We start from the raw sequence: 23,349 nt of genomic DNA on the forward strand, positions 1-23,349 counted from the left end.
GGTCCCACCACTGGTGGGCAGCCGGATTGCAGCAAGGGCAGTGCGTCCTGCTAAAGGAAGGAGTGTAAAGGAGATAGTAAGTCAAAATATTTTTGAGGAAAAACTATTAGAAAAGGGAGCTTTTCTATTTTCAAAGCCTTAGTGCTTGTCTTTTAGTGTTACTCTCCTAGCAAAGCCCTGGATATGCTAGAGGAGAACCAGCTTGTTGTAGATTATTGTAGATTCATGCTATGTAATAAAATCCTAAGGTTCCAGAGGATACAATGAGGACCATTAAAACACTGTAATCCGATAGACAAGTTTGTGAAGAGAAAAGAAAAACTAAATTTAAGCACATGAACAAAATAAATAAACATTGGCAGTAAACACATTAAGCAGGCTTTTCTTTTTTGAATATTTTTTTTTTAGAAAGCTTCACACTGATAATATCAATTACTATTTTTTTCTTGTGTAATGATGATTTAAAACTTAGAGTTGTTTTTCTTTGATAGAGAAAGTGCTTTGCCACCTGTACTGAGGTGGTAAAATATATAGGGGGACCTGGAACATTTAAGTTATGCCTGTCGCTGCTCTGATCATACAACCACCCATGGAATGCCTACAGCTAGCATGTGTGTTTGTATCACCCAGTGAAAATGATGTTAATTCTTGCAAAGCAGCAAGGTGACAATAGCAGGAACAGCATAAAGAAAGTGCCTTAGACTCACTTGCTGTTCAGTGAAGTTAGAATCTGCGATTGGTAAGCCAAGAAGACAGATCGACAGCCGATAGGGAATTTCTTCCAGAAAACATAGGGTCTGTTTGGGCACTGTTAAGTCTGGGCTGAGACCTGAATGCTCGATTTCTTCCAGTTGTTTCTGACGGAGGGCTTGCTCAGAGTGGTGGTGGTGGTCTGACAGTTCTTTCAGAAGTGAATCCTTTGTGCCAGTTTCTTCTGTTCCTTTAGTGGCTTTCATCTCCTGAAACTATAGACATCCCAGCTGAAACATCTTCATCATCAGGAGCATCAAGGGAATGAGAATTGAGTCATACTGAGCCCAAGATCTAAAAATCATAGCCAGAAACTGGACATCCGTGTTCATTTAAGTAACGTAAGTAGCCTGATTTACTGTGGGATTAAGTACCCAAGAGTTACCAAAAATAAGGCCACTGCTTCTTGTGCCTTGGCATTGGGAAAGGAAAGCTGATTTAGTTTCTGTTTTGCTTTGCAGTAGTCAGAGGAGAAGATTTCTTTCTTCTTTTATAAATTCCTTTTTGCTTCAATTTCCTTTTCTGAAGTGATGTGGGGAAATTGAAAGGAATTCAGAAAGGAAATGGAAACCTTTCTTTTCCTGTGTATCAGCTGAGAACTCTAAGCTGACACAGTGCCAGCCTTACCCAGTTTCCTTTGTGGTATTCCTTTTCCTTAGCCTTGGATGATTCATAAAAGGAAAAGACAGTGTTTATTTCTTCTGTCAGTAAGGACAGTTCCAGATGTGCCAGCTCACAAGCATGCTTCTCAAAGAAAAACCTGCAACCAGATATGCATGAGACAGGACTGAAGACAGATCATTACTTTTTACACAGTCATTACTAGGAGGAAATTGCCCCATTCATGCACACATTGCCTGGAGAACAAGCATTAGGCTGCAACAGGTGTCTTCTGTTGAGCCACACACAAAACCCAAATATGAGCCTTCTTGGGGAGAAAACCTTCCAAAGTTGCAAAGAATATATTTTTGTAAGTAAAAATGCAGAGGCAATTCAACAAAGCAGAACAAGGATTTCTCACCTGGTCCGGATTTGCTGTTGTAGGTGGCTGATCCTTTCTGCATGTGAGGTGGGCAGAGCAGGTGATGCTGTGGCAGCTGAAGCAGTTTCCTGACTTGCTTCAGCCTTTGGTGCCTCTGAATGAGCAGCAGATGTTTTCAAAGTGCTCCTTGATGAGTAGCCTGTAGAAGAAACATGAGAGAATATATTTACTGCTGAATCATTATATTTCTGGTACAGTCCAACCCCACTACAAGCTTCTAAGATGATTTTTTTTTTCCCCTGAAGCCTACAGTATTCAGTAGTTAAAGTCGCCATGTTCCTGGCTGGAAGAAAACCAAATGACCATCCAAAAAGCCATTTATCCACCCATTCTAATTACATTTCCACAGAAGTGTTGTATATTTTTAACAAAATAGTGTGTTTTATCAATAATTCCTTGGGAGTCATCTTGACCTGGATAGGAGAATACTAAAAGTCTGTTTATATTGTTTATTGGGAAAGGAAACTTGGTTTATACCACTTGTTCAACTGCAAATAAACTTCAACAGCAGATAAATTTAAACTCTATAGAATCTTCTGGCTGCTTAACCAGAAAGTCATTTCCAGCATAGAATCTGTCCCAAGCACAAACGTAGATAGAAAAGACCGTAAGGGCACACCCGTCAATTCAGTTTTGCTGCAGACAGATAAATCAAGAGGTGCCTGCAGCTGATGTAGGAATTCTACAGGGGATTATTTTAGAGGAAAAGAAGTTGAAAGTGCACATCTCTCTACTTCTCTACTCTAGTTCAATTATTTTTTGTTGCTAATCACCAATGCTAGTCTATGGAGTTAAAACAAAACTGATGATTTCTTCCATCTTCTTGTACTGGAAATAATAATATTTATTTAGATATATATATATGTATGTATATAAAATCATAATCCCACCCTTAGTTATGCTGGAAATAATCAAGTTGCACTAAAATAAAATACTGTTACTGAAATGAAAAGCTGTATTGCCTCAAAAAAATAAGTATGGCTATTTAATTCTGTGTGTATTGATTATTTTAATGCACTCCTGTTGTTTAAATAGCCACTAAGTAGTTCTGAAGTGCTGACAGATCTGCAGGCTTCCCAAAAGAGCTAAAATCACCGATGTTTTCCAAAGGCACCAGAGGTAATAGAAAAATGGCAAGTGCAGTAGACACATTGTGAAAACCCTATTGCTTAATTCCTGACTGCCTGAAGTACCTGACAGCAGTACAGGGCTGCACGCTTAGCGCCAAATAAACCATTTCCACTGCGCGTGTTTCCTCCGGCAGCGTGCATGCTCGACTTGCCATGCAGACCGCAGCCTTCTGAGCGCCTTGGGTCATTACTAGGGCTGCTACTAATGAAGACATTCTGTATGAAAAGATCTTTGAAATACTATTGAGCCAAACTCCAGCTGTACGGGTAGTTGCCCTAGCAAAGGCTGTGCCTGTGCAGAATGTATTTTTTTTGCAAATAATACTTCTGCTGGGACATCATCAAAGGAGCTTTCTTGTACATGCCACTATGCTTTTTGTTTCTATGGCTGCAGAGGAGAGTGCTTGATAATGATAATACCTGTACATTTTGCATGCTACAATTTCTTCAGCAGTTCCATACGGCAGACAGACCTGCAGGGAGCTAAAACTCTGGTCACAATGCAATTTACAATTTTAATATTCTCAGCAGGGGAGCTAAAAGCTTTGCTATTGATTTTTAGGGGTTGACTGCATTTTCTGCATTCAAACCGAGGTTAGCTTTTCCGTTCTGCAGAGGCTGAAAACATGGAACTAGTTCAGGTGCATAAACACAAGGCATTTTTTTATTTCCGAAGGTTAAAGCATCCATCTTAAGTTTCCCAGGTAAACCAGCTCAACACTGATCTATAGAAAATGCAAGAAATCAAATTCTGTGCCACCCTTTTCTCAGTCTTCCCTTTGACTTTTAACTGCCTTTCAGCTTAGAACAATTTAGTCTAATGAAGTTTCATTTATACTTATAGGAACACTCTAAATGCGGAGAAAGATATTAATTGTATTTAAGAATATACATTAAGTTTTGTGAGGCCTGGCAAGAGAGACTTTGAGCCTCACAAAGGGCTGATTCCACCCTTCAGCAAAGTTTACACAAAGGGTTTGCTCGTCAAGTCCCAGGAGATCTTTAATTCTTACAAAATGGAACTGAAGTCTAATTGCAGCCATCAGATGGGAGATTTTCTTTGCAGATTTTCAAAGTTGAAAGGTTCCAATGGCATGTTTTTCAAGGCCAGAATAAAATAAGGTAACTGGCAGTACCTTTATCTTCTGTCTTACCTGAAGTCTCAGGTGATACACTACCACTTCTGCCCTTTTCCTCCAGCATCTGAACCATGGATTTGAGTAGCGGGATCAGGTTTTGTTGGATTACACCCTTGCATATATTATGTGTGATCCTGCTAATGCCATAAAATCTGCTTGTCTCGTAGTTTTCAAAACACTGTTGTGACCCAGAGAAAAGCATCTGAAACAGCACAAAGCAGAAAAAGGTCATTTCATGCTTTAAAAAAAAAAAAAAAAATCATGGAAAAAAATCATCCTGACATTCTTTGCCTTCTGATGAAAACTGTACGTGGTCAGTTCATAGCCGTCCTACACATAGAGTCCAGGGACTCAGTAAGATGCTACAACACTTCGCCCCAGCAGCTTAAAAGCCTTTTGCAATGGTTATGGTCCCACAGCTCTCAGCTCCCAGGATTTTCCAAATCCTTCAAGCTGATGTACAAGTTGTAAGATATGAACTGAATCATTTGTATCTCCAGAATCCATTTGTCAGTGCCATACGTGGGATAAAATGCTTTCTGTTCAATGTTGTGGTCTAATAATCCTATCTCATTTGAAATTTAGTTAATAGTGATGGTCTCATGGGAATGGGAGAGTGGAAGAGGAGGACAGAGAGACCTCCCAGGGAACTTTAAAGGAAGGACTCTGAAGGAAGGGGAAGAGGATTAAGGAAGTGCATTGATTTTAATCTTTTTATTGGTAGTGGTCCAAAATGGAGTGTGGAAACGAGTTAATGAAAGAGTAAGGATCAGATCCTGAGACCATTGAATGGAAAGATTCACTGGCTCTCCTGTCAAAAGGATTTGGGTCTACAAATCCTTACAAGCTCTTGAGACATTCCAGGTTATGGGGTCTGAAATGTCCCTTTTAAGGGAGGGGGATTTGTGATCCTCTGTACTCAAGCATTTTTTGAAAATCATTTTGCATCCAGAAAAGAATGTTCACAGGAGCTGTGGATTGTCTAATACCTTGCTTCTTTCCCAGGAAGTACAAAACTTCAGGTGTCCAGCTGTTTAAAATTTCTCTGCAAACAGACAGACTGACAGCTTGGCAGCTGGACCAGGTGTTTGTTTTGAGTCCCTTCCAAATAAGTATGTGATGTTTTTCTATTCCATTCTATTGTGTTCTGTTCTGTTCTATTCATTTCTATTAATATTTTCTAACCCCGCTGTCGAAAAACTGCCTTTCGAAGTGAAATTCAATTGAATTTCCAAGTGTCAAGGTCTTTGATATGTACTTTATAAACCAGCTTTTGCAATACTCATTTAAGTTTTTTGTTATTTTACCGGGCTCTGATTTCTTGCAGCAGTGTTTTTGGATGGATATTCCCAGAATGTAGCAACTGCCGATGCTTTTGTTAGAAAGTAAGTAACATGTTTGCTTTTTATTTGCCCTAAGGTGAAACCAGTACCTTTGCTTGCTGTATTTGGATATTTGACCAGTCCCTCAAATATTCCAGTTTGGTGTATGCGGTCTCCACACTAGCTTGTTGTTTCAGTATGTGTTCCTGAGACTCAGAGGCTAAGGCAAGTATGACCTGGAAGAAATAAAACAAGATATAAACCTGCTTCAAGTGAATTGCAAATTCTGGCTTTCATTTGCTTTCTCACACCTAATCTGGCAAGTCACTAGCTACAAAGAGCACTCGTGTCTGGGTAGCCCTTAAAGAAGTGTCATGGAAACTGCAGATGATGTGAAGAAGGGCCAGCAAAAAAACTTCCTGGCAGTATATTTCAAGGAAGTCTATTTGACATCTGATCAGTCAGCAGAAAGGTTTGTGTTTACTTCAGCTGGTATTGCTTGGACAGGAACAGCTGTGCTCTCCGTAGTGCTATGTAACCCTTATGGGGAGAAGCACAGGTGATGTTTTTAAGAGCTGAACATGGATTTACCTGCATGGGAGTCTTTTAAGTCTTTAGATGTTTCTTAGCATTCCCTGCAAGAAGGAAGAATGTAGGAAGATAAATTCAGCTATGCAAATACCCTATCTGGCTTGCACCTGCACCAAGCCCCACAGGGAGCATGCACTGCTTTTTGGCAGTGGTGCTTCTTGATCTCCTAGATCTGTTCCAGCTTTAACAGCTGTGATTTTATGTGGTAAGTTGTCATTTATCCTCTGTCATGGACTCCTTGGCTCCTGACATAAGGAAAACCTTCTCCACTCAGGGGAATAAAGGATAGCATAGCATTTTTGTCAGGTCTTCTCTCTAACTCCAAAGTCCAGCCTGTGCCCACTCCTAGCTCAGCCACTGCAGTCCTACAATTCCATTGGATTTCTTTCCTTAATGAAATCCAGCTTCAGTGACACAATTCAACGAGACACTGCTGATGCCAAAAGTCATTCAGCATTTCTTTTTGTTGCTGTTGTCCATGTCTGTCCACGTCTGTCTTTCCACTTTCTTTTTTCTTTTGTCTTGTTTATGTCTTTCTTTCTGATTGGGATTGAGAGGCAGCTAGGTGGGAAAGGAGAAACTCTATTAATAGCACTTCCTGGAACTGGAAATATCACAGTATATTGGCTTCAGAGCCTTCGTTTTACAGTGCCTCTCTACGGTAAACCAGAGTGTTCTGTGGACTGAGACCGGGGACGTCCAGCCTGACCCAGCAGTGCTCTCACCTTTCTGAGCTTCAGGTTTGTCACTGTCTCGGTACTTGAGAGGTGCCTCCTTTGCTTTTCGCTCTCTACCAGCTGCATGTATATCCGTTCTTCTTCTAGTTGCATCTTTTCAGTGAACTCCATCAGCTTCTCCAGTGCCTTTCTGATCTCCAGCAGAACCTGTATTTCCTGTTCTTTTTCACCTCTGTCAGCTAGAAACAGCAAATATTAGCGGTAGCACCCGTCCGACAATCTCCTGGACATTCACAGGGCGAATCTGAAGCAATATGCATTCTCAACATGCTTCTCCACATCTACACTCTTAATCTTTTAGAACAGCCCAATTTTCAGCTCCTACCCCTGTATTGGCTTGCCTCAGGAAGACATAAGTAGTTTGTAAGGCTTAAGCTAACCTGTCAGAGGGAGCAAACCACAGAAGATGATGTACAACCCTGCTTCCCTCACTTCTGGTGGTAGCTACTCTTTTGTACCTTTGAATAGCCAGGATAGTTCGGTGGCCAGCTGGCTACTAAAATATTTTGAGGCTCGTCTCTCAGCTTCCTGCAGAGAGGACCTTTTAAGAAAATGGCACATTTCACCAATGTCTTTCACTTTTCCCTTGTATTTTATCTGTAAGACAAGGAAGAGGAGAAGGAGTTTATAGGTAATATTGCAAACTTGTCAGATAGTGACCTGTTGTGATACTCTTTCCTCTGACAGGTGAGAACAAGAGGTTGTCTAATTTAGTTACTGCTTCTTCCTAGACTCTTAATTATTCTGACTGTGTAGAAACTGATTGCAAATCCCCTGCTTCTGATAGCACTGTGAGTTGTGTGGTCCTCGCTGTGCACAGGCACAGGCTGAATTCGAATTGCTGGCTATTCTGTTAGGATACCTGGCACCAGGCACTTGTGCTGGTGACAGTTGCACTGAGGTAGGAACGTCTCCGCTTACATTGGTTTGCACCACACTGGGGATGGAAGTGTCTTGGATTCAAAACTCCACCATCCAGGGTGCAGCATCAATGATATTTGAATTTGATAATGTGAACAAGACTTTCTTAAGGAATTTGTAAAGAACTTTCCTGAAGCCAGCTGCAAAAAGAACACACCATACCTTGTGTGCCTTTCCCTCTTTTGCATCATCAAGGATGTGAAGAAATAGAGCATTCAGCTGTTTAAGCAGCCCTTCTTCCTTTTTTCTTCTGCAATACCAGTACATATGCCTTGATTTTATTTCCTTTTCTAGAAAGTCCAGCTGAAAAGCAGTGACAGACAGAATAGTTCAGATTTGCAGGAAGCTGAAACAAGATTATAAACTTCATTGAAGCTAGAGATGAAATCTCTATTCAATGCTTTTGACAGCATATATCCAACTTTGCTGCCACAGGGGATAAATGCTTTGCAATCCTAAGTTTGTGTGTGCTATAATTCATTTCTGAATGCAATGTGTATTTTGGGGTAGGGGAAGGATATGAGACAGAAGGTACAAAGACCAGCAGAAGGAGGTACAGACAGAAGGGAGAGAAAAGGCAGATAATGAAAAAAGGAGAGGTCAATAAAATGAGGAAAAAAAAGATAATGGAAAGAGGAGATGTAAGTAAAATTACATCTATATATTTCAGTTCATCTTGCACTATAAGAAATTACTACTTGTGGGGCATAGAAAGAAGTGAAATTTCCTCTAAGTAATGGAAAAACATCAGCAAAGGATTTCCCACAGGCAGCAAACCTGTAGGTAAAGATGGTTTGTTGGAGCTATAATTACCAGATCTGGATCTGTAGCTCTTCTTGGTAAAGCTCCAAGAGACTGAACAGTAGGAATTACATTGTGTGTCCAGGGGTTGGTTTGAGCCCCTATAACAGGCCCAATTTCACCCGTAATTGGACTTATGGTTCTGGCACCAATAGTGATGGGGACAAGGCCTGTGGATAAAGAAAAATGAAGTATAATGCTTAGAATTTAGATCACGAATTTCAGCTGCAACCCTAGTGAGCAGCTTGTATGAAAGCTCAAAAGGAAGTGGTGATGATTTCAAATAGCCTAATGAAAAGCAAACTGAATTTTCCTGAGCTATAAATACTGTATGCCAAATGTTGGTCCAAACAGCTGCAGACCTTCACCTTCAGGTAGCATTGATTGACAGCCACATCACTAAGAACAACATCAGAACAGTTCTCCTAAAGGGTACGGTAGATTTTTGAAGGGCTGAAAGCCCCAGCGTGATTTAGGCTCAGTCCTAGCTCTCCTTCACCATTATTCTGTTGTTTGTTTTGAATGTCCACAACAATAAAACTGGTATTTTCCATTCGGTGTTGAGATAGACAGAAGCTGATCTGGTTTGGTAGGGTGATTTCCTTGCTCTGAAAACAACGTGCCCTTGTCTCTTTATTGTTTACATTATCCAAACCAATTTCCTGCTCTACCTTTTCCGTTTCTATCTTCCATGGTTCCTGCGAGTGGGGAAGGCTGCCCAGTATCCGAGTCACAGCCTATTCCCAGAACCGGCACCATCAAACCCGACCCACTGGGATCTGGGATTTTCGTTCCAAACACGGCAGGGATCCACATCTCTGTGCCAGGATATTTGATCATACCTAGTTTGTTCAAAAAAGATAAGATACATAAACCATGAAATAGTTTTGTGATGAAAAGAACTGCTTTCACTTTCAGAGGCTTACAGTGCTATTATTTCCGCTACAGCTTCAAGACAATACCTGGCTGAGTTCATTGTAAGATTTGCTAGAGTGGCTGTTTTGACAAAAAGACGTCCTAGAAGTTGGAAGTGCTGCTGTCTTGGCCAAACGCTGTGATGGAAATGGGTGCGTTGCTGTAGCCTTCAGTGTAATGACACCTGTTTACTCCTTAAAACAGGCCGGTTGGTTTATACTTACCGAGTTTACCACCGCTACTCTTGAGATTTGAAGCAATTTCCTTTTTTTTCTCCAGGCTTTGCAAGCAGTGTGTTGCATGATAAAACCTAGTGGTGAAAGACTTCTTCATATCTTCTACTGAAGCCTTCAGTGCTGCTAATCTGTCTGCTACTAGACGGGTATCTTCCAAAATTGATGCTTTAAACTGCTTTAGTGCGTTCACCACGTGGGTTTGTGATTGCAGGCAGTCAGCTTCCAACACGGCTTGGTAACTTCCACCGTGAGGCAGCACCTTGCCTTGCTGGAGGTGAACCCCGTGTACCCGGGCAGTTTGCCCACTCAGAGGGTCGGTGAAGGAATCTCCAAGGAGCAGTAGGTTTCCAGAAGGATTCACCAGCCCACCTAGAGGTATAACTTCTCCTGCAGTCAAGGAACGGGAAAGGAGAGACAGAGCATCAGCTGCCACACATCTTTAGAGGTCGGTCCTTCCCAGGCAATGATCTTTTACTTCAATGGAAGCAGAAATAAGTCTAATGGGGGGTGTGTGTGTGTGTGTAATATTTGGTGTTGTTTATAAAATAATTTGGCTCGTATGTTCTTCAATAAGTGTCCTAATTTCTACTTTAGAAGAAGATTAAGGTCCCACTCCTTTTCTGGGGTCTAGTGTATCTTCTAATATGAGTCATAAAGAATATAGGTATGTGAAAATGCTTTTTAAAAACCTAGAACTTCAGCTCCTCCAAGCCTCCAAAGAATGCATTTCGTATTAATTTTAATAGAGCAACTGGTCCTTCTTTAAGAGTCAAATCAACTTGACTAGTTTGTGTCATGAATGATGTTATGTTATGTATAACATAACATAACAAACATAACATAACATCAATGTATATCATTAACAAGATGTTAATGAATGATGATGTCAGATGCCTGTCACAGTTTCACTAAATAGTTTTACTGGCCTTTAAAATGATAACTTGTCAAATAAAACTATAGAATGAGAAGGATTACCGTCTGTAAAGGCTAAGTTACACAACTGTTCCACAATTGGCTCAACAGGAGAAGGCAGAGGCGTGAAGTGAACATGGAGATGTTTCAGGCTCGCTGGGCTGGGGGCAGGTTGGGTAGCAGTGCGTACCACGCTGATGGAGCCATGAAGAGCATTCACTTACCAGTGCTACTATCCAAACCAGCTCCCAGTATGGGAACAATCTTGCCTCCCTCTGGCTCAGCCATAGGACCCCCAATCTCCAGTGGTGTCAACATGCCAGTAAGGGGGTTAAGGTACGTGCCCCCAACAGTCAGCTTCTGCCCAGTGTGAGGATGGATCGTAACCCCAAGCACCGGAACCTCTATTCCTGTCACTGGATCGAGCATGAGTCCTCCCATGCCAAACATTCTTTCAGGACGCAGGATGGGAAGATTTGTCTTCACAGGTAGCCCAGTGCTGGGACAAACTGGGTAAGGAATGTAGGGAAATATGGGCACTTCAGGCTTAGGACGCTTACCTACATGTAGAACCAGAAGAAATTTAACATGGTTATGTGAACCAATGCTAATGACAAGGAAGCATTAGAGCTCAGAACAGAGACTACGGAGCTTTCAGAGGATGCTGATAGTAAAAGTTTGCTGTCTTTAGGTCTACAATGAAACGAATGAATGTAAGCCCTTTCTGACAATTGTATGGGTTTTTTTAAATTAATTTGTGCTTTTTCCATCCCCTTAAAGTTGCAAGTTTCTCAGCATATAATGGTTTTTATAGTGTAATGAACAGAGTGGCTGGAATCTGTCAGAAATGAGGAATACCTCAACACTTCCTTGTATACAAGACTTGTAACATCCGATACATCTTGTCCACAGCTAAGTCTTATATTTAGCCGAACAACACTGTTTCCTAGTGCCATCCTAATAAGAAGCTTTCTCAGATTTTCTTTACGATTTGTAATGTGAGAAGTACATGCGAGTATAGCAAGTTGGGGGTTTTTTGTTTATTTGGTTTGTTTTATTTTAACCAGTACCCCCACTACAACTGTACTCCACAAATAAGCAGTTGGATCAACTGATTATTGCATTGTGGCACTCACCCAAAGCAGAATCCACAGCACAGACCAGCCTAGATCTGATGGGATCATAACTGACGTTACCAGCTATGTGAAGTACCTTTCCAGTCTCGGGATGCAGGAAATGATTGGCAGGTACTGGTCCAGGGCACTGGCTGGCCAGCAGCATGGTGCAGTGCGGGTGCGGCGTCAGCAGCCCAGTGGCAGGATCCACGCAGACAAGGTCAGGTGCTCGGGCAGCGCCGCTGGAGTCTAAAAGGAATTGATGATAGATGGAGAGGGCAGAAGGAGAAACAGCCCGTCGGCCTCGTAGAAGAGGGGTGGGGAGAGGGGTTTGCTAGTTTGTCAGAAATTGTATGCAAAAGGGCAGACATGGGGTGAGAGTGAAGAAACTGATCTTTCCACTGCCTTTTACAGAGGGTGTCTGTGGGGAAAAGTCTATAGTACGTGGCAATTCTATTATCTCTCTACCATGTCTGCACGAGTTTGATAACAGTGAGGAGTCTGATGTTTCACAAACGTCCTTTCAGGATTTTGGATTTCATTGCTTCAGCCTGCAACATTCATTTAAACATCCAGGGTCAATTTCCTTGTCCTTTTTTAAACTCTGCTCCTTTTTAGAAGGGTGAACGAAAGAGGTGTCTTGGTGTCAGGATACCTTTTACATTTTGTCATGCCAAAACATGTGCAAGAATATTAGAAAGCAGACAAACACATAGGAGCAAATTAATTGAACTTCTTGAGACTTGTCTACAGAATAGTTCATTTCCCTGTCTGTTGCTAGGGGATAATTAGCAAGTACTCAGTCAAAGATCTTGAAGAATGCAAATCTGAGAGTCTTCTTAAGACACGATGTAGAAGAGTTCTACTGATGACTTATGACTTTGCTTTTTTAACAACCTCTTAACTCACAAGTTGTTAGTGGAAACTCCTTGAGGACATGGTTTTCTAAATAGTCTCTTTTGACTTTGCTATTAGCTCTTTTGTGACCCAGCTATTTTGTGTGACCTGTATTTTACATATTTTGTAACCTATGCTACACTGGCCTGCCTACGCTTCCTTACACACCAACATAATTTTCAAAAAACTGCTAGAGGTTTTGATTACCCACTAGCTCCTCCTTGGTAAGTATCCTGGTTTTAGCTTTGTCTAGAAGGTGAGCTCCCAGTCCTTCACCCAGCACTCCCCGTGCTTTGAGGCGGTGACTCTCCTTTATTATTATGCTTGACATCTTGCTGCTTGCAGCCTCTATCTGGGCTAACAGGCTGGAATTCAAGAGACAAAGATGATTACTACCATCTGAAGGTAAGATAAAACAATTTAGAGGGAGCAATAAAGGAAGTATTTTGATGGACATGCAAATGATACGTGCACTTTGGCAATTAGAGAGCTTGATGAGTATTTGCTTTGGCTAATGCAATAAAAAAGCCCATGTTTCTGCTTCTCTGTTTTCTTGTTAATTACGCCGTTCCGATTCTGCCAGTGGTAAGACCTGTCAGAGCATGGACAGCACACTGGCTAGAACTGGTGTGATATCCCAGAGCCAAATCAGTTGGCAGCACAAGAAAGGACCTCAAAATATTGTCCCCAAGATTACGATGGGAGTCTCCTCAGTTTATGCCTGTGTGTGAGATTTTCTAGGCTTGTTTTACATAAACATGAAATTGATGATCTGCATCATCTGATCTTCTGGATCAAGAATCAGTTTTCAGCTTCCAGATACGTGTACTGCCAACCAGAAGCCAAGCCAACTGCTTGCCACAAATGTTTTCTTAGCTAGCAAGAAAAAAGTTGCAGCAAAATTTTGCAGTGTATTTATTACCTTGTATATTCTGGCTGAGACAGTGTTGTTTGGTTTTCTTTACAAGCCACCTTCTTTGTCAGCATCTCTGCCACTCTCAGCACCCCTCGCAAGACAGAATTGAACATGACACAATGCTCTTCCTGACATTTCAGATCATGCTGTAATAGGTGCACCTGTTTGTTCACGCTTTCCTCATATTCAGCAGCCAACTGTTTCCTTTGCTGCATCTCTTCTTCTGCCTAGGTGGGATATAAGATCCAAACACATCTCTTTAGGTTTTTTTTTTTAACCCAAACTTTTTGTTTTATCCAACTTTTCTGCCTTTTATTAAAATGGCAAGGATTAGAAATTTAAAATATTTTTGATGTGTTCATTTGAATTTGAGCATACGTATGCTGACAACTGTGATGTACTGAACTACAATTATCTAACACATAAGTGATCAGCATGTACCCAGATCTGAGTAAGCTAATAATTTAGGGCATCCTTTTAGCAAGTGACACAATTAAGTCCTTAAGAAAGAATTATCCTTTGCAACCTTTTACAGTGTACCGTACACATTTTTCCAAATGAGGCAATGGGTATATTTCTGATTTCAAGACATGAAATTAATTGATTCTTACAACTTTTGTAACAAGATAAACAAGCACAGTTCTGATGTGGAAAAAGAGGTTGCAACACATGCTCAAGCAGATGAATTCCTGCTGTTTTCTTCTGCCATGGAAGCACAGGACAAAAGCTCCCAGAAGAAGAGATGAGATGCATGGAGGTATCAGACAGATCAAGAAAAGAAAAAAAAAAAGAGTAATCTTTCAGAGATATGTTTCTGTGATAGCACAAAGCATTAGCATCAACTTCATATGCTTTATATGCCCAGTGTGGCCCATTGTTCACAGACATTACAATGTGAATTGTTTTGCAGCCTGTGAAATGTCTACAGTTCCAAAAGTGAGATTTTACGTCACTGTGCCTAAAATTATGAAAAGAGAATACTGAGAATTTCATTTGTTATTCCATTTGTAAATGTTGCTGAAGTGAGCTCTACCTGCTGTTTTGCTTTTAAGTAAGCCGCTGTCGTTGTGCTTTCATAAGCCTCCATCTCTTCTGGGATACTCAGTGTCTTTATCCAAATATTTTTCAGTGAAGATATTTCACTTGTAAGCTTGCGATATATAGTTTTCACCTGACAACCAAAAAAAAGAAAGAAAAAAAAGAATATATTAGGAATGCAAGAGGATTTGGATTGGGAAGTCTCTCTTCAAAATAGATGCTTCTGTGTAATTAAAACACATGCTGGTGGCTGCGTTTGCAGTACAAAACACATTAATGCTAGCTTGTCTCAGACTAGCTAGGGCACAAGGATTTCTCCACACTGCTCACCTCTTAGCTGCATGTAAGGCCAGCTCCCTCTACTGTCCTTTAAACCACAAATGAAGTTAGGAGAATATTATGGGCAGATTCAGCATTAGGGCTGTGAAATGCTATCCCACTGGTTTCAGCTGAGAGGTCATTATAAAATTCAAATAATAGAATGAGGCTCCTTGTCTCCTCATTTTAATCTGCAGCTCTCAAGTGTTTGACTAGGAAATCCATGTTATTTTCATTTTACAGATGAGAAATGGAAGCTGGAAGGTAAAGTCACGTTCCAAAAACGGTATCAGTTCAGTGCAGAACCATACAAAACCCAAACTGTTCTGCCTTAAGGTTACTACTCTTCACACTATAGTATAAACAACACGCTTAAGAATATGGATACATATTTGTGTTTCATGTTCTAAAAAGATGAAAGCTGAAATAAAGCACATACCTAATAGCCAAAGGCTAATGAAACAATGGTAACAGACAAAGTTACTTGTTTTATAGGCTCTTTCTACCCAAGTAGTAATAGCCCCAAAACACTATTTACCTCTTCTTTGAAATGGCCCAGTTTGGTTGTGACAGATAGCGACTGTCTCAGTAAAAGTTCAAAGAAAATACTGGTATTAAATGCCTCAAGGTCTATCTGTTCTTCAGGCTCCCAAACATCACCCCTTTTCAGGAAGCAGGCTGAAACATGGATATTGATTTATTAGTTGTTTTGTGTTTTTTTTTTTCATTTAAGACTGTTTTTTGAACAAAGAATGCATGTGAATCACTGAATTTAGCCATTGCACGCTGCTAAACACAGGATTCTGCACCATTATATGCAGGTAACCAGGTAGACCCACTTTTTGTTATCTGACCTGTTCCATCTGTGCTGCAAGGGTCATCATCCATACTACCTTTGTTCTGCACTGAGGGGTGATATTTTTTAATGGAAAAGACTGTTGATACATTGGAGGAATAGCTGTCCAGGTTATACTTCAGCTGCTGCCTTCGAAATGGAGGGCAGGTAGTGCCTTTCTGTGACCAGCTAACTCTCTGGCAAAGAAGCTGCAAAACACAACAAAATTAAGCAAGTAAGTTTGTTTTCTTATTTTGTCACATTTTATTAATGTGATTCACAGGTTATTCACCCAACAAGCAGGATGCATCATCACCTGTTAGGCAAAGACCCTGAGAGTCTGTTTTCTACATACATTATTAAAGTAATGCATTCTAAACCAGAAGAATTAGTAACCCCAGCAGATAAGGCTGAAACCAAGGCAAGGAAGTAGAGTTACTTGTTGTTTGGATCTGCTGGGTGAATTAATCACGTTTTCTATCATTCCCTCAGTAGTCTGGTTGCAGAAAGAGATTTCAGAACATGCTAGAAACATAAAAGAATGGCTCTTTGGGGGATTAACAGTCTGAAGGACCATCAGGTATCATGTGGTCACCGGGACTTTTGTCTGAGTAAGGAGTGCAAAACTGACCGTCACACGAATGAACAATTGGAGAAACTTATTCACGACTGACAGTTCTTTATAACAGCTTTCCAGGACTTAGCTATGTCTTCTTTATTTTAAGGCAGGCTTGGTGAGGTGTTAAAGAAGGAATAATTATGATCTCATGGGCAATCTCATTCCTTCCCAAAGAGATGTGAGTTGTGAAGTGTTTATTACACTTTGATCTAATGAATCAGAAAATAGGACTGAAATTCACCTATACCTTGAGTGTCTCTATGTGGTCTGTGTAACAGGTAAATATAATGGGGCTTTGGGAATACTGGATCAATTCATAGGGATGAATTTTACCCTATATATAAAACATGAGGGTGAGTTATTATTTATTCTAATTTTCAATTTTATAGGTGATGCCTAAGGGAGCTGATAGCTTGTGGGTTCACTGTGCAAAATCTTGTAATATCCTCTTAAAAAATGGTTTTGTGTAACTCTTACTTACTGTCAATACCACAGAGGCAATAAGCAATATGAGGAGTCCTGCGATTACACCAGTAATTGCTGTCCAGTCAGGTTTCAGCAGGAGGTCTCGGTGTTTTACAATGCCCACCTGTACAGCAGATCTGGGCGTTGTGGGGAAGAATGGGCCCTCTTCGTAACACTGTCCTCCGAGTGGCATGACCCTAATGTACTTAATGAAATGAGCATATATAGAAAGGCTAGTCACATGTCATTGCATCTGATTTAAATATGCATGCTGATTTAAGTATGAAGTGTTATTTTGTCTGTTACACTGCATCATAAAGCTCTGAAGCAGTGGCAACATTTTCCACTCACTTATGTTAGCACATATGCATACAAACTCACATATTTATTGCTGTACTCACCTGTACAGTACGGCATCATTTCAAAATTGAAAAGATGCTCACTATTACTTTTACAATTTCCTGTGTTTCCAAACACTCATATGGAACTTGAAATGCTTGGTTAAGAGGGACACTGTAAATGCAAAGACAGCATTCCTCGATACAAACCATTCTTTTGTGTCGATTGCTACTCAGCCGTAGCACATAGGTACCAGGGTACTGGAACTTGAAAAGGAAGAGGAGGAATTTTTGGGAGGTCTCTCTCACTTCCTCTCTGAGGCTTCGAAAGTCTCCCCAGTCAAATTCAGCATTCGTGTTGTACAGACTGTTTCTAGGAGCAAAAGTAGGAAAGTCAGTTCTTGTCACTACCCATTATTTTGGTGTAGGCTTATAATTACAGCAGAGATTTACTAAGGCATGGTTGTCACTCAAGGTTCATTCATTTCACTAAATAACTGAGGATCTGTGTGAGTTTAGGCACTGAACCACACATCTTCACTGTTTACTCACCCCCGGCTTTGTTTTGGGTTGCTCCAACTAGTTCCCCCCAAAACAAATGTGCAGTAGCAGGAATTAACCCTAAGCAGCATGGATGTTTATTTAGTAGTGAAGAAATTGTCACTGGGACCCCTTTTAGGTGTTTAATGATTCCAGGTGTCAACACAGAAAACATGGAAACCACACATAGGTTTTGCTATTGATTATGTGTCCCTGGTGTTACCTGTATGCTTTGAAAGTGGGTGAATGGTAGAAATGAAATCAAAATAGGTCTTAAGGGAAGAAACCCACAAAACCTCCCAAACAAATAAAAGCTGCATAGGCAGAACTCCCACAGCTTTCAGTGCTGTAGGAGCTACTTGTTTCCATTTGCATCAGTTTACCAAACCTTAAACCTTGGCTCCAGTAAGATGCTATAACTCAGTAACTACAAAAAAGAGAGAAAACTTAAGGTCACCTAGAGGGGCTATAGAGCATAAGTCAGTGAGAAGTCAAGTTGCAAGTAGTGTGAACAAAGGTCAGAAATATCATCAGCAAGACATCAGGAACAGTATGTATATATTTGATACTGTTTATTTTAATAAGTTAATGTTATTTTCTTAACAACTTACATGCTGTTTCTACTGTGCCCCAACATCTCTGTCAAAAAGATATTGAACTACATTTAATAAGGACATTTCTACTTTTCCTAGTCATGTTTTCTCTTAATTCTATGTTGAAAAAAGTGAAAACTTCAGCCTTGTTCTCTGTAGCTTAAGTAAAAGTGCATTAACTAAGTAGTTCTATGTTCAGCATTTGTACTTACACATCATAAACTGGGTAATGCTCCTTGGAGATGATGAACATGATGGTAACATTAATATTAATGCATGTGGTAGGATTTAAGATGCCAGTAAATGTGATTTTTGATGTGGAGTTTGAAGGTCTCAGGCTTTGTACTTGGGAAGACCTGCGTTCTTCATGACCAGACTTAACTGTAAAAGCACAGACCTTATTAGGTTTGGATCATTACCGGCCATTTTCTGCCTACAGAACAACTCCAGGATACAGCATTTCCTTTTCATTTTTATGACTAAGCTTTATGCATGCAAATCTGGTTTCTAGAATAAGGTTTACTGTCAAGACATCATGCAAAGGTGCCACTGGCATTTTTCTGACATTGGATAATTGTGCACCACGTTCTCTGGCCTTTTTGTAACAGCTCTGCTGAGGTGCATCTGGTAAAGCAGCAGCAGTTCTTGCAGAACTGGCAGCTCTTGTAAGGGGTCTGTCCCTTTATGTTTAGTCAGATTTGACTTCCTTATAGATTTGAGGATATCTCTGCAGACACTAGAGAGGGACTCAAGTCCTGCTCTCCAAGAGGAATGCAAGTGGGAGGACTAATAAGGAAGTGACCTGACATGTCCAAACCTAAGGAGAGGATGATGTAGATTAGAACTGAAGAACAGAGCTAAACTGTGCACCAGGACTAAGCCAAAGGAGAGCTGCGGTAGGGGAGGAGAGAAGCTCAGCTCTGGCAGCAGCTCCTGGGCTCTGTTCTCCCTGTGTACCTATGGATGTGGCAGTGGTAGCAGTGCTGGGGGGCTGTGTGCTGGGTCCTGTGGGCACACAGGTGGGGCAGTGAACAGCTGCCTGCACAGCTGGTCCTCATTGCCCCTGGGGAAAAGGCAGGGGCTGATGGGGAGCCTTCTGCTAACTAGAGGGCTGGGGCTGAAGAGGTTCTGGCTTGTGGTGCAGAGAAGGTAAAGCTTTTTGTTTGGCTTTGCTATGCTCCAGGAATTTGGTGAGGTCTGTCTGATTCAGCTGTTGTTATTTCCTACTTAGGTCAGTGCTGGAGCTGGTTGATAGGACAAAGCACAATAAAATCTTACAGAAGCTGTATTAAATATGTGCTTTGGAGCTTTATAGAAGAACTCACCTGGAGCTGTTGCTGAAGGCCCATTTTTGTAATGTGTTGAAGCCTCATTTAGCATGATGAAGTTGTGCAATAGTTGTGGGTCAGGATTATACACCCCTAAAAATCCTTTCCCTGGGGTGATATAAAAAGCATTGGTCACTTCTGGTTTTCAATATGTTGGACTTTCCTTTTCCCTCTAGTTCATAGTGTATCTGCTCACCAAAGACCCCAAAATCTAAACCCAAATGTTATTCTAGGAAAGTGCTTTCAAATGCTTGGGCCTTGCTCAAAACCTTTAGGGTTTGTTTGGTGTTGCAAGACCTGTTCTTTAAGTAGCAACTGGTTTAACTTGGCTGAAGTCAATGAAACTGTGCAAAGGTATCATGGGCAAATGATTCTATCCTATTGTTATTACTGAATTTTCACAGGGTTGTGCAAATAGTGCTTTTGGCCTAGGGCTTGGTTCTAAAATCCTGGGGGGGGGTGTGGGGGGGGTGTGGATATTTAGCTGCTTTTAATTCTATTTGGTAGAAGGACATTAAAATCAGAAGCCCAAGAGAAAATCTATACAGATAAAGGACCTGAGCAGGGAATCCTTTGACAGGCAAAGATATTCTTCATCTCTGTTTTTCATAATTTAGGGAATGGGAGGAAATTTCTGAATAGCAGTCCTTTCCTGTAATATTGGAAACATACAGATTCCGGATGAATGTTCTGGGATTGAGTGGGATTGATTTTGCATGGAGTGATGAATTTGTATTGCTGTGCGCTGTCAGGATATAAGCATCGTGATTTCTTATTTTTTGTGTTATAAATATTATATGGAAAGGCTTGTTGTGTATAAAAGGCATTTAATACCCCAATAATACTGTAACTTTTGTTGTTATTCCTTCCCTTACCACTCATCTTCACGATGTATGTTGGATGGGTATATTTGCTTTGTTCTGAAGTGCAGATGTCTTTCAAAGAGAAATATGGTCTTAGTAGAACTGTTCTTAAGTCTTCTAAGGAAACAGCCGTCTAATAGAAAAAGAGTTCAGAAATATTTTACATGAGTTTGTCACACAGTTGCAATATAAGGTCAGGTAAAAAAATAAGCTATGCATAGAATACTGTCTGGGGGTGGCGGTGGTGTTTTTTTCTGCATTTTCTAAAAAAAAAAAAAAAGGCAATGAGGGTGTTGTTTGGTTAAAAGATGACTAAAAGTTTGAAAGCCTAACAAAAATAAGTAGACTGTGAAAATAACTGCAGCTTTTACCTTGCTCCCATTTCTGTAAGTGATAAAAAGCTGAGCATTTTTCTCTGCACAAGCGACCTGCAGAGTATCTCTTTGTTGCCTTCTGCACTGAGAATTACACACGCTGTTCAGACTGTCAGTTTGACAAATGCAGAGGCCAAGAACCTTGTCATAGCCTTGATAATCTCTGGGAACATTACAAACCTGCAGGAAGAAAAAAAGGAATAAAATAGCAGTACAAGTAATGTCCAGGTGTTCCTTAAATGAGGAGGGAAATCTGGGGTTCTTATTTTGGGTTGAAGAAGCAGCAAAACCTCCTGTGAAAACACTAATAACCTTTGGTTGCCACGCTGCCTGTGCCTTCTGAAGGAAGAGCTTGGGAGTTTGCTTTTAGAGCAGTTTTTGCATGGCCTTTGGGTTTAATTGGTGCAAAATTTGAAATACCTTCTCTGAGCAATAATGAATCCATCCTTTCTTGGTTAAACACTGTCCTTCCTGATTTCGGGACGCTGAATTTTGACAGATATCATATGCTTGTCTGACGCAGTGTCTTGCATCACCTAAGGACCTCCAATAACCTGGAGGGCATGTGCAGCGAGCATCACGGGGCTGGAAGAAAAAACAGGTATTTGTTTAGGAACCTGCAGCCTCATGCGGATATTGTTCTGATATGTTCCTTGCTGCGTTAAGCATTGTACCTCATCTGACCAAGGTCAGATGAAACTTTGATGTCCATACATACCCTTTACCTCCCAGCAAAGGAGGAGGATTGATGTAGCCCTGCAGAAACTCAGAACATATGTATATCTGGCGTCCCCATCCCCCTCCCCCTGGGTCTGTGTAAATGCAGGACTGAAGGCTGCCAGTGCTGAAGAGAGAGACACTGAACAGGGCAGTGCAGGTGAGGGCGAGAATGAGGAACAAAGTGTGAAATAATACTGACATGTGTTAAGACTGGACAGCTTTCATGGGACCGCTCCTGTACCTGAAACACCTGACCTTTCCCAAGACAGATGCATGTCTCCTGCCCTTCTGCAGGCTGCGCTGCCTCTGAGCCACAAGGAAGGCATGCTTTCTGGCCGGGCATGGGATTAAAGAAATCCACCGGGCATGTCAAGCAGCTGTGCGATATCAGTGCTGCTCCTTCTGAACGAAAAGTTCCTGGGGGACATGGTACTGGTGCGATGCTTCCGTCAGGGCAGAAAAAGCCTTTAAACAACAACACAAATTCTTGTCAATTTTTCTTACCTCATGCAGCTGTATTATGTAGCTGGATGAGATAGTGTCTTTCCAGTTTAAATATTGTAGCTTATTTATGTCATAACACTTAAATCAGCTAAATGAATCCTGCTTCAACAAAAATATTCCTCCATTTCAACTTTGTTTCACTATGCAGTACGGAAAGGAAGTCTTGTAATATGCGGCTCTTATTACAATAAAATTGAATGCTCCATACTTGCTGTTTAAGCTTACTTGCCTTTTAAAATATGAATTTCAGCAAGCCAAACTGATGATCTAAGGGCTCCTGTAACATTCAGCAAAATTAATGTCTGACTGCATTTTTATTGAGCAGTACGTGCCTGAGAAGCATTTTAAAGAAGCTAATAGTCGCTGGTAAATTATCTACAAATACCTGCTGGACAAACTGGCAGACTCTGTTCTCTTCTTTTGCAGTAAATTCCGCTTTGACAGTCTTCATCGTCTTGAAGTTGCAGCTCCCCGTTGCCACAAGGCAAGCTGGAAAAAACTGAGAAAACGAGGAGGAAGAGGAAGATGGCCATTTATCTCTCGCACTGAGCAGCCCACTGTGGGTAAGTAATGGATGGGCCTGAGGAGAGCTTTCCTCTTGCCCACTGAATATTTAATGGTCAGTGAAAGTTAAGACATGCTAATGAACGGGTGTAGAATATTCAGGGAAGTTATCTGAGCCTGTTGTGCCCCCCTACAGGTCATGTAACAGGAGCTGTACACTGTCCCATCTCTAGAATTCCCGCATGGAAGGTGGCTGCTGCAGGGCTTGCTCGTGGCTAGTGGCAAGCGAGCGGCCCAAGGTGGCCATGCCTGGACGTCTGAGGGCTACAGCAGCCACGATTTTTTTCTGAGTTTTTGAACCCTCGTGCCCCATAAGGGCTTGCCAGGCAGGCTGGGTTGTGCGAGGCGCTGGTTTGGGCCAGGCCGCACTTCTGTGATGAGCATGGCACACAGTGCGGTTAGGCTGCCCAGGGCCCTTGGGCCTCTACTAGGGAAAGTGTTCCGGCTCGAGGTCAGCGTGTCCTGATTGCGGCGCCTGCGGCAGCACCTACAGCTCAGGGACCTGCCTGCCGGGGGAGCAGAGGGGACGTGGGGTGGGTGCTGGGGCCGGGGGTGGTGCTGGGGGACACGGCGGGGTGGGGGGTCGGCGGTCGTGCTGGGGGCCTGGGGGGGCGGTGCTGGGGGGTCGTGCTGGGGAGGCCGGGGTCGTGCGGAGTGGGCCTCGGGGGGGCCGGGGCGGCCGGGGGCGGTGCTGGGGGACCGGGGCGGGCCGGGCTTGCAGGCCGCGGCCTTCTCCGCACAGCAGGGGGCGGGCTGGCCCGTGGCGAGGCGCGGCCGGGCCGGGCCCGGGTAGCAGCGGCCTAGTGCGGGCCTGGGCCTGCTCCGG

General features: G+C 41.9%; 1 protein-coding gene across 15 annotated transcripts in view; it reads right to left on the reverse strand.

The window, feature by feature from the left end:
• LOC308054116 (uncharacterized protein) overlaps positions 1-23,082 on the reverse strand; it is a 34,926-nt gene extending 11,844 nt beyond the window's left edge. For 3 of the 15 annotated variants that reach the window (XR_013923971.1, XM_080366377.1, XM_080366374.1), the window contains exons 1-16: positions 14,458-23,082; positions 13,431-13,651; positions 12,716-12,873; positions 11,633-11,860; positions 10,721-11,056; positions 9,573-9,971; positions 9,105-9,275; positions 8,446-8,603; positions 7,795-7,935; positions 7,170-7,308; positions 6,700-6,890; positions 5,494-5,619; positions 4,077-4,263; positions 1,772-1,931; positions 1,378-1,510; positions 708-965 (exon numbers count right to left, since the gene is read on the reverse strand). Coding sequence is in view for 14 of the 15 variants with exons in the window: in XM_080366377.1 (XP_080222503.1) it covers positions 708-965; positions 1,378-1,510; positions 1,772-1,931; positions 4,077-4,263; positions 5,494-5,619; positions 6,700-6,890; positions 7,170-7,308; positions 7,795-7,935; positions 8,446-8,603; positions 9,105-9,275; positions 9,573-9,971; positions 10,721-11,056; positions 11,633-11,860; positions 12,716-12,873; positions 13,431-13,651; positions 14,458-14,511 (3,060 nt within the window). In the remaining variant the exon portion in view is untranslated. Of the gene's footprint in view, positions 1-707; positions 966-1,377; positions 1,511-1,771; positions 1,932-4,076; positions 4,264-5,493; positions 5,620-6,699; positions 6,891-7,169; positions 7,309-7,794; positions 7,936-8,445; positions 8,604-9,104; positions 9,276-9,572; positions 9,972-10,720; positions 11,057-11,632; positions 13,652-14,457 lie in introns of those variants that run through there. The other 12 variants (XM_080366382.1, XM_080366386.1, XM_080366381.1 and 9 more) reach the window with 12 other exon arrangements.
• Positions 23,083-23,349: the final 267 nt, after the last annotated feature.

The sequence above is a fragment of the Falco punctatus genome (assembly GCF_963210335.1).
Source record: "Falco punctatus genome assembly, chromosome: 16".
Lineage (NCBI taxonomy): Eukaryota > Metazoa > Chordata > Aves > Falconiformes > Falconidae > Falco > Falco punctatus.